We start from the raw sequence: 11,997 nt of genomic DNA on the forward strand, positions 1-11,997 counted from the left end.
AGTAAGAAACGGGAAAAAATCGAACCGATCCATGAACGAACTACTGACATTTGTTAATACTAGTAACTGAGTGTTGTGAGTAATTTGGAAATTTTGTTCAAATGAATATACGCACTGGTGACTGCATCATATATCGTTATATTTCTTTCAAATATTAGAATGTTAGATATTAAATTGGGAAAAAAATTCTTTAAAAATATGAAAGCATGTAGAACGCACACAATATTTCAAGTTTGCCTTTTAAGAAATCATAAGACTTCGCTGCATTTGTCATTTCTATTCATCCATTTTGACTAGATTAATATCACCTTTGTATGATCACGAAATTGTATGAGAAAAGAAAAGATAAGCCTCCTTTTGCCCCTTTTTGAAACGTGTCGGCTGTTCTTTCAAATGAGGACAGTTCAAGGTTTAACTACCCAGACCTCCATTTTTTACTGAAGACAGATTGAAGCACGTGCTAGATATTGCTCATTAAAACGTAGAATTGCTGGCTAATGCATTTTTTGTAATTTATTTCTTAATACAGTAGTATTTGATGCTCACAGTGCTTTTTTGTTTGTAAAATTTCAAATTATATACAATGCGCTAATTGCTGAATGTATGGGAGGTATGCACTCTCTGTTATCAGTGTTGTGGCACAGGAAATTTTAATACATTTTGTAGAATAATATCATATTTTCATTAATATAAATCATCCCGTGGGGATCCGGGTTAGAATAGGTCCTCAGTACCCCCTTGCTTGTTGTAATAGGCGACTAAATGGAGCGGTCCTTCGGATGAGACCGCAAAAACTGATGTCCCGTGTCGCAGCAGATGTGGCACGATAAAGATCCCTCCCTGCTCAATGGCCATTAGCGCCGAGCATAGGCCTAAACTTTGCAGCCCTTCACTGGCAGTGGTGACGTCTCCATATGAGTGAAATATTTTCGAGGGGGACGTATAATAATATTCAATCAATCAACCATTAATATAAATCAATGTGCATTGATATTCATTGATGCATGTTTAAAGACAAAATCTACCTCTGTTATATTTCGTTAAGAAAACTATGTGATTTGTATATTTTGAAAATCCCGATCCGTTTTTTGTTCTGTTTCGTTTTCCGTTCCGCGTTTTGTTTTTGCTGTTTTCATCGAACCGAATATCCTACCTGTGATTTGTATGAATTAATAATATCAACTGTTGACTGTGCATGAAATGATTCTACCGCTGTTGATATATCAAATTATCATACATGTATTCATTGACAGAGTCGTCCACTTCTGCTTCATACTTAGATATTTTATTGAAAGTAGACATTAACGGCAAACTAACAACTCAACTGTATGACAAACGGGATGATTTCAGCTTCTCCATCGTCAACTTCCCACATTTATGTAGCAATATTCCATTATCACCTGCATATGGTGTTTATATATCTCAACGGATTCGATATGCAAGAGCAAGAGCTTGTTCTGGGTATAGTCAGCTTTTAAATCGAGGTAAGCTACTGACAAACAAGTTGATGGTACAGGGATTTCAACAGTCTCGATTGAAGTCAGCATTTCGCAAATTCTATGGTCGTTATAACGATCTAGTTCGTCAATACAACCTCGCATTGGGTCAAATGCTGTCTGACGTGTTTCATACCGATTGTTAAGCCGTTCTTGGCACACTGAGTTTGACTGCAGATTTTGACCTGATCAGGATATGGGGCTCACGGCGGGTGTGACCGGTCAACAGGGGATGCTTACTCCTCCTAGGCACCTGATCCCGCCTCTGGTGTGTCCAGGGGTCCATGTTTGCCCAACTATCTATTTTGTATTGCTTGTAGGAGTTATGAGATTGATCACTGTTCGTTATCTTCACCTTGCATTGGTAAGAAAATGAAAACAGTGGTGAGGCCTGTGGGCGTTGTTGTGCATTACACTTTCGATCAAAGTGTGTTCTGGAATAGCAATTTTACTGGCATTATATCATAATATTAAATAAACATATTTAAACCCTAACTTTTAATTTAGAGATAACGTTATGTGATTTTCAAATTTGATACAATTATCCTACAAAACCAATATCAAATTTGGATATTTTTTCTTTCTTCTAGTAAATTGAGAAGAATGAAGTTTTATATGAAAACTAAAGAAAATCACAATATTTTTTTGGAATCATTTGAAAAGCATTCAAAATTATGTAGATCTAAGCGTAATTTTCTTTCTTTTATTATCAAGTACTCCATTTTAATCCTTGCCTAGAGTGTCATTGTACACATCTATAGCACAGTAATTACAAAATCATTACATGTGTCAATTAGTATTAGAGAAAATAATATTATATAGTACATTATTGTGTATAATTAGAAACAGGGAAAAGTATTGGCTGTGATAATATTGTTAAATTTAGAAATTTTATTTTAATATTTCACAGAAGCAAACAGAAAAAAAAACATAGCTCAATGTATTTTAATTGAACACAGAAGAGTTCATCGTTTACCCTGCGCTACGCTACTCGAGGCAGGGTACCTCAAATAATGGGTTTCTAGGTCATATAAAGGAGTTATTTTTAAATAATATTATATAGCATATATAGGTATTCATAATGTACAGTGGATGCGAAAAGGGGCTTAATTCTCACTTAGGATACCATGGATTGGATACATTTATATAATACCAGTTCTAGGCATAGTTAAGAATTTGTTTGAGAAAATGAAATTTAGCATCATTACAAGCCAAGCCTAGCGATTCTCAGTACTTTCAGTACTTTGATTACAACAAATTATTCCATTTAAATGATCAAGATTGGGGGCTCACGGCGGATGTGAACAGGGGATTCTTACTCCTCTTAGACACCCAATTCCACATCTGATGTGTTCAAGGGTCGTCTAAATATTTAATTATATGTAGGATTTACAAAACTGCTCATTGTTTTCATCCTTTTCATTGTTCCTTCACCAAGCGTTCGGCATTAAAGGGTAAAGGGTATGAATATTTCCTAGATACCATGAGTTCAAATTCTCATATTCATGCAACTGACATCTTGAGGGACAGTTTTCTATTGTAGCAGTCATACGTTTGGATTTCAGTAAAGAGAGTAATCACGAAAGGGTTACAAGGTTTATTACTCTTTAATGATGTACACTTCGTTGTATTTTACAGCAATGTATACACTAGATCTGAGTACTTATTGGATTTGGAATCCAATGCTTTTTATTTCAATTGAGGCAAGCTACTGACAAACAAGTTGATGGTACAGGGGATAACTCCGTTTACCTGATCAGGATATAGGGCTCACGGCGGGTGTGACCGGTCAACAGGAGATGATTGCTCCTCCTAGGCACCTGCTCCCACCTCTGATGTGCCTAGGGGTCTGTGTTTGCCCAACTCTATATTTTGCATTGTTTATAGGAGTTATGAAATTGATCATTGTTTGTTATTTTCACCTTTGTTGCGTACCATTTTTATGTTAGGTTTTCGGGACTTTTGAACTGACATAGTTTTATATGATAAAGGGGTAAATATGTGATAAAGTTATGTATGCAATGGAACTTTACAGGATACTGCAGGAATCTCTACGATGGCTTGTTGCTAATGGTAAATATGAAGAAGCTAAAGAGTGGATTAAACGCGCTGCGAAATGGAATAAGAAAGACGCTTCCGATATACTGGCGGCCATGACGTCAGCGAATGGGGAGGTTCAGGTGTTAGTGGAGACGGACACTGACGTTAACAGACTCCAATCTGACGACAAGAAACCGGGAAAGATCAACAAGGACCCACGGGATTTGGAGAAGTTATCAATCCTGGATATCTTCAGAAACAGACACATTTTACTGACCTCCATCTTAGTGTGGATTATATGGTAAAACATTACACATACTGTAACATTACAAGTCCCAATTAATAATCTTTCACAGATATACGAAGATCACCAATTGCACCACTGAACGAGTACCACATATAAGATGGCTGTACAATTCCTTTCATTCAATACATAGAAAAGTTTGTTTTTATATAGAAATTTTAGTCCGGTTTTTTTCTTCTTTTTCTTCAGGTTTGTAAATAGCATCACTTACTACGGACTTTTCCTGACTTCCGGTTCTATGAGTGGAAATATGTACTTAAATTTCTTTTTCAACGGCATCGTAGAGATCCCAAGCGTATTCCTCTACATATTTACAATCAACAGGTAATTTACTTACTAACATTTACATCCGTGTATACACTGTAATTTTCAATATACAATGCAATTTATTGCTCGACAAAACATGCACACAAAGAAGAAAAACCACCACTAACATGTTAGTGGCTACTCAGCTACAAAACTATAGCATGTGTCCATGATTGTTGTTTTCGTAACTCATAAAGCAATATCGAAAGCTGGAGGTGAGGTGAGGTGTCACAAATATAAGATGAAGACAACGAACAGTGATCAATCTTGCAACTCCCATAAGCATTGTACTTGAGGCCTTATAAGCACACCAGTGTGAGTGTTTTAAGTGTTACCTCCTACTTTGAGATCAAGAAAATATAAAAACTATAAAAATACATTGTTTTGAATTCCTTTTCAAACGCATAAAGCAACGATTTCTTCCTTATACAAATTTCAAATGTTCTGTGGTTTTAAATATATGAAAGGTGAAGATAACGAACAGTGATCAGTCTCATAAATCCTATAACAATACAAAGTAGAGTGTTGGGCAAACATGGACCCCTGGACGTACCAGAAGTGTGATCAGGTGCCTAGGGGGAGTAAGCAACCCCTGTCGACCGGCCACACCCGCCGTGAGCCCTACATGTATGTCTATCCGTGGAGATCGGGTTTTATAGTCTGAAGATTTTTTTTTGTTTTCTAGAGACCAATGCATTGTATTAAAAACTGTCGTAAAATGACTGAAATATTGCTAAAACCCAATCATTTAACGCGTATGTAATGCGGGGGAGTCCACTACAATCATAGATATGCGCCGCAGGAGTTTCTCCATATCTATGTACATGCATATAAACTTTATATTATTTTAATAGATATTCCCGCCAAAATATAAGTACGAATACGGTGTATTAAGAATTAGTCATTTTTGGTGAGCTATTCATAATGATCAAGTAGTGTTATATAACAGTCCACTTAGTTTTCTATGCTACATGTAGTAAGCTGCCCGATTTTTGTCAGCTAATAGTGTTTGCCTCTAAAGCGAGAGATTTAACCTCGATTCCAGACCAAGTCAAATCCTAGTTTAAGAATAATTCATCTCAAACTTAAAAATCAACAGCATAAAATGATTTATAACTTCACGGTAGGTTTGGGAATAATATAGAAATATCCTCACTGCTAAATGACCCATGACACTTAAATGAAAATGTGTTGCACTTCAACATGAGCTGGAGACGTTTAATATCCCAAGTAAAACGGGTACATGTATATGATTGTTGCATATAAGATTCTTGAAATCAACACATAACACGATATATTCATATTTAACATCCCACTTTATCAAAATCCCTCTTCTGTACAGACCTTGCCTTTTTATAGATGGCTTTGCTTTACGGTTGTGATTAAATGCTTTATTTAGGTATGGAAGAAAGAAAACTTGTGTGATGTTTCATGCCATTGCTGGTGTTAGTCTGTCGATCTCCGCTATACTGTTGTTTGCAGGAGGTAAGTTTACATACATAACGCCTTCATCTTCAAATGACAGATTTAATATGTCCCTATGAACTCGAAATATAAGACACCAGTGTCTTCCATATCTTCTTCATATTTTCATGTTTTACCGGTCAAAAAAAGATTTAACTTTATGACAAAGAGTTCAAGATATAGGGCTCACGGCGGGTGTGACCGGTCGACAGGGGATACTTACTCCTCCGAGGCACCTGATCTTACCTCTGGTATATCCAGGGGCCCGTGTTTACCCAACTCTCTGTTTTTGTATTGCTAATATATTGATCACTGGTTTTTTTTTATTTTGATATTTCCACCACACTCAACAATTATTCAGTTATCTGGTGGCGCCCAGTTTTATTGGTGGAGGAGAGAACCCAGACACAATGTACCTGGGAAGAGACCACCGACCTTCCGAAAGTAAATTGGGAAACGTTCTCACTTGCCGGCGCGAGCGGTATTCCCCCGTCAATTATATTGCACTGGCTTCCAGTTAATTCCCGTGTTGAATACAGAATTTTAAAACACATATACATGGCACTAAACGGATTGGCACCGGCCTATATCAGCGATCTTATCACTGTACGAACCAAAACGATCTCTGCGTTCATGCAATTCACGATTGCTAGAAAAACCCCGCGTTCGTAAAAAGACATATGGAGATCGAAGGTTTAATGTAACAGCTGCCACACCATGGAACAGTTTACCGATAGACACCCGTTCGTGTGGCACTGTCAAAAGTTTAAAGACAAACCTCAAAACTTTTTAGTAAATCTTATAACCATATTTTGTAATATATTCTTTTTTTAAGTAAAGGCTGGTCTGTCGCATGAAGTCGTAATGTTTAAATTGTTTTATTTTATTTGGATGTTATATTTTATGCTCTGATTAATCTTATCATGCTTTACATTTTACATTGTCGAAGCGCTTACAGTAATTACAAATTATATAATGCACTATATAAATGCCGCACATTTTAATCATTATTATTATTATATTATAGAGGTTTCAACACTCTCGTTCGCAGTCAGCATTTCGAAAATTCTGTATTCGTTTTGATGAAAGTGAAGATAACGAAGTGATCAATCTCGTTAATCCTATAACGAATAGGAAAGGGCAAACACGTGGTGAATATCTAAGCGTCCTCTTCTCCTGAATGCTGATTACTTGGTCGATGTAAATTCTGTTTATCAGAAACTTGTAATTACATCTCGTGTGTAAAAATTCCTCACGAAGTATAAGTCCACATACAGAATATGATAAAGTTTTGTGACGACACAATAAATCGCATTTACATTGTAGATTTGTTGTAAATGAACAAGCCCCCCCCCCTTCTCTAGGATTGCATATTAGGAGAAAATAGGTTTCAGTTAGATATGAAGTTTTATTATATAGCTAATAAATAGTCTATTATAAAATCGGTGTAAAATCTAGAGAATGTTAGCGTTCAATATCCTGATAATTTATTGAACTCTAACTTTGCATTGCGTAAATTGTATGCGCCCGAAACATTCCGAGTATGAGCGTTCAATATTAACGTTACCGTAACGACGTAAACAAGCCAAATTGGCAGACGACAGTCCTCTGAATCTGACAGAGCCGGTATTTGATATTTACTTAAGCAAAATGTTTTACTGTACATAAACAAGAGGTACTGTGAGCAATGCTCACTAAGAATACCCCCCGCTTACCCCAATCTCCCAAAGGGTGTTGGTAATAGGTATAAACTACCTCTTTTCTGAGTGTAAAAAACAAATGGCATGACAAACCGAACCATATTGCTACTTCGATGTCCAGTGCGCGTGACCTTTGACCTTTTGACCAACAAATCGATAGGGAACATCTTCATCCCATGGGTAGTCCATATGTATGATATGGTGACTGTAGGTGGAAAGGATAACGCTTTAGGGCCCGGACACCATATTGCTACTTCGATGTCCAGTGTGCTTGACCTTTGATCTTTTGACCCCAAAATCGATAGGGAATACTTCATCCCATGGGTAGTCCATATGTATGATACGGTGATTGTAGATGGAAAGGATAACGCTTTAGAGCCCGGAAACCATATTGCTACTTCGATGTCCAGTGCGCTTGACCTTTGGACCCCAAAATCGATAGGGAACATCTTCATCCCATGGGTAGTCCATATGTATGATATGGTGACGGTAGGTGGAAAGGATAATGCTTTAGAGCCCGGAAACCATTGCGTCTACAGACGGACGGACAGACAGACAGACGGACAACCCGATTCCAGTATACCCTCCCCACAACTTGTTGCAGGGGGTATAATTATAATGTGTCCCAATTTACAAAATCAGTTTGCTTCATGACGGGTTAAATATTGAACAGTTAAGAAATACATGCCGATATTGCACACCTTCACCTTGGATGTCAATATTGATGAATTCTCGTCTATTTTTAGAGTAGTTTGAGTGAAAAGGGATATAATTTAACAACTAAACACTTTAACTATATAATAAATGGGTTATTGAATTATATAGGTGAATATTGACAGCCAACGAGTGCCAATATTCACCAATATAAGTTCAATAACCCTATATTATTCTCCAGTGCACGTGACTGTCAGATAAACACGTTGTATAGAATTATTACACTGCGGTATAATAAAATTATAACTTTTCTGAAGCAGTTAATATTTCCCTGGGTATATCACAATTCAAAAGAGAGCACTCAATGACAATCTGTGACTCACAGTGTTATCTTTAAAATGAGCTATTTCTAGTTGGACGTCATATTTCTACGTGAAATTTACACATAACTAGGGGGCCGAGTGGTTAGAGCATTGCGCTCAAAATCACACGGCCTCTCACCTCTGGTCGGCACGGATTCGAATCCCGCTCGCGCCAGTGAGAAAGGTTCCCGGTTTACTTTCGGAAGGTCAATTGTCTCTTTCCATGTACATTTTATCTGGGTTCTTTCTCAAACCAATAGAAAATGGGCGCCACCAGATAACTGAAAAATTGTTGAGACTGGCGGATAACATCAAAATAATCAATCAATGAATACATATGACTATGTAACAGCTGAAATTAATCACCCATGACACATACACATTGTGAGATATTTTTTGACACCGTCACTGTCGAATACTCTTCATTGTACATTTTCTATCCGGCGATTTACCAAACTGCGTGCGCATAACGCCGCACTACCTCGTGATCTATGTGCATCTTTTGAAGGAAACTTTGCAGCATTTAGAAATTACAATGCCCCCCAGTTACATTCACATTTATTTATAAATGTTTATACAATTTTTATTCTTAATAACTTTTTTGGACTTTCTTGTATATACTTGTCGATATATTTCACGATATTCGGATTCAATTTCTACATCCACAAACCCTCCCCCTCCCCCACCTCAGCCTCTATTTGTGCAGCAAAAATATTTCATTCGTTAGATACTTGTTTCGTAAACAAAAAGTATGAATTTACCTCATATTATGTTAACTTCATATTTAGGGAATTCTTGAAATTGAAAGCATCCTATGTCGCAAGTGATAAAATTGATTAAGAGTAGATTAACTATGTATAAATTTTGTTTTAGATACACCCGTGATGAAAGGATTCGCATCAGCCATGAGCTTCGCCGGAAAGTTTGGGATATCCGGATCGTTTATGACAATTTTCTTATATACACCAGAAATATATCCCACAAACTTGAGGTCTGTATCAAAACAAAAATCTACAGTATTTATCATCACCTTATGCAATTACGAGTCAGTATTGACGATAATCTTACACACATCTGTACTTTGTGTACACTGGTAGTTTGGTCATATGCAAGTTAAATTTCATATTAATATAATTTATTTTATTCTATTAGAAATCTAGTTCAATGTGCTGGACATGCACCGTAACGTGTTTTCTACTCTATTCATTTAACTTCAATGTGATATCGGCTCCAACACGAATATGCGATGTTTATGATATTCTTTCCTTTCAGAGCACTTGGTTTAGGCTTGGCGTCCACGGTGGCAAGGCTTGGAGGAATGATCTCACCCTATGCGGCTTTATTTGTGAGTGATACCTATTATTGGTCCCATGTACAGCAAAAGACACATGCATGCCCCGAGTGCCGACTTGGGGGGGGGGGGTGTCCCGTAGGGATTTGGGTTAAAATAGATCCTCAGTACTCCTTGCTTGTCGTAAGAGGCTACTAAATGTAGCGGTCCTTCTGACGAGACCACAAAAACAGAGGCTCCGTGTCACAGCGGGACAGGTACGATAAAGATCGCTCCCTCCCTGCGCTAAGCATAGGCCTAAATTTTGCAGACCTACATCGGCAATGGTGTCGTCTCCACATGAATGAAAACTTCTGGAGAGGGACGTTAAACAATATGCAATCTGACTGGGGGGGGGGGGGTGTCTGTTCATGAAATACGAGACAGTTGAAAGACATTTTTTTATTACATCAAACTTTTAACAAAGTGATTGTTCCTTCGCCAAACGCTCGATATTTAGGAGTGAGAATCGCGAATCTATCAAATATTATGAGGCTTCCCGACCAAATTATGAGGCTTCCCGACAAAATTAGGTTTTTATGTCAAAGACATTTTTCCGAGAAAAATATAAAATACTGCAGATTCAACCTATGCAATATAGTGAAAAATTGGTTGACTAATGGAAAATAAACTTGCATAGAACTCCTAGTATTAGTATTTCAGCACTCGGCTGGTGTGCCGATCGCAGCCTGGTAAGTTACATGCAATCTATGGCAGTGAAAGGCCGATAAAGCAATACAATGTCAGATCGATGTTAATAGGTTAACAACAAGATGGACGAAATACGTCACTGTGCCTAGTAACGCAAATTATAGTAGACAGGCAAATTCTGCACAACATGTTTGACACTACATTTACACAGAAGAAGAACTACATTTACACCTGACCAGAACTACATTTACACCTGACCGAAACAAAAGGATTTTATCATTGTATGAATTCTATTTCTTGTTTTAACAATATAAAACTAGATATAACGACTTTTCTCGTTATAGCAAAATGATAGCAGAAATCTATCTATTTATCTGTCTGACTTTTTCATACACACTACACCTGATTAAATTAATGACAAAACAATGTTGAGTGATTTTTCATAGACAACACTAATTATAACGTTAACGCTTGTGCATGGTTTGGTCTACATTACCCCGTATATACGTCAATGACACGATTCAGTAACCGTTACGCAGTCCTGCAGAGTAAAATACGGCTACCTCGACCATCGAAACATTTCTATTGGTTGTTTTCCGTCCCATTCTGAAATTACAGGTGGGAAATATCACACATTCTGATCTATCCACGACGCACAGGACCGTTATAACAAGTTTGACTTGGGGCTGAGATGACAACCCAGAATGCAACACGTTTTGTTTGTTTCAAATAAAACCCTTCCAATCTCTTGATGATATTAATTAACATGTAGAAGGATTATCTATTCATTTGAGTCCACAAAATGTTCATAGGTTTGCAGAATGACTTGGCTACATGTATATCATATTCACTCTGTACATGTATGTGATGTTTATCTGATTTTAACAATACCTCGCTGTGAATATTCCCTTTGATTGTATTTATAACTATTTCAGTTGGTGTATGTGTATTCTGAATGATTATACTAATTTTCCTTTCTGTGAATTTTCTCTAGGGATCCCACATCTCATGGGGACCGGGTGTTGTGTTTGGATCGTTGTCTGTGTTAGTGACAATTCTGTTTCTATGGTTACCCGAAACAACTGGGAAAGAACTACCAGACACGCTGGACGATGTCGACCATTTCTATGTCATAAAGAAGAATAAAAAATGAAACGGTGATCGACACAACAACTGTACCACCACATACTGTAGCTGTAACTGATTTTGCAAAGAACAAAATACGGTTTTGGCCAACATCTGTCCAGCCATGAAAATTCACCAAAATACTAAATTTGGTATTTGGGAATGTGCATTTATTTATTTTTTAAAAACGCCGATATTTTTTTTAAAATCTCAATAGAAACTGTAATATATTCAACGGAAAACCTTATATTAAATTGACGACATGGCCAACTTTGAAGTTAATTTTGACTTGCATTTACGAGGGTTTTCCTCAAACCTCGTATGCTCAATCGATATTTCGAGACGTCCCATATCGTACACAAATCAAACTTGTACCTCACATAAAAAAGGTAGCAATTTTTAATCGAGACGTGTAGAATGATAAGTTTTGCACTGATTTGAGTTGGTATAAATTGAGTATTAAAATAAGGAATGCAAGATCAGGGAGATCGCACCTTGCTATTACTTCATCATACAAAATCATAAAGTGACCAACACTAAAGCAATATATAAAACATATTTATAT

General features: G+C 37.0%; 1 protein-coding gene across 2 annotated transcripts in view; it reads left to right on the forward strand.

The window, feature by feature from the left end:
- LOC125662457 (organic cation transporter protein-like) overlaps window positions 1-11,709 on the forward strand; it is a 31,200-nt gene extending 19,491 nt beyond the window's left edge. For both annotated transcript variants that reach the window (XM_048894687.2, XM_048894686.2), the window contains 6 exons: window positions 3,532-3,837; window positions 4,030-4,164; window positions 5,546-5,631; window positions 9,200-9,317; window positions 9,599-9,671; window positions 11,302-11,709. In XM_048894687.2, the coding sequence (XP_048750644.2) occupies window positions 3,532-3,837; window positions 4,030-4,164; window positions 5,546-5,631; window positions 9,200-9,317; window positions 9,599-9,671; window positions 11,302-11,460 (877 nt within the window). In that variant the 3' untranslated portion in view covers window positions 11,461-11,709. The remainder of the gene's footprint in view (window positions 1-3,531; window positions 3,838-4,029; window positions 4,165-5,545; window positions 5,632-9,199; window positions 9,318-9,598; window positions 9,672-11,301) is intronic.
- The last annotated feature ends 288 nt before the right edge of the window (window positions 11,710-11,997 follow it).

Source organism: Ostrea edulis, chromosome 8, assembly GCF_947568905.1.
Source record: "Ostrea edulis chromosome 8, xbOstEdul1.1, whole genome shotgun sequence".
Classification (NCBI taxonomy): Eukaryota; Metazoa; Mollusca; class Bivalvia; order Ostreida; family Ostreidae; genus Ostrea; species Ostrea edulis.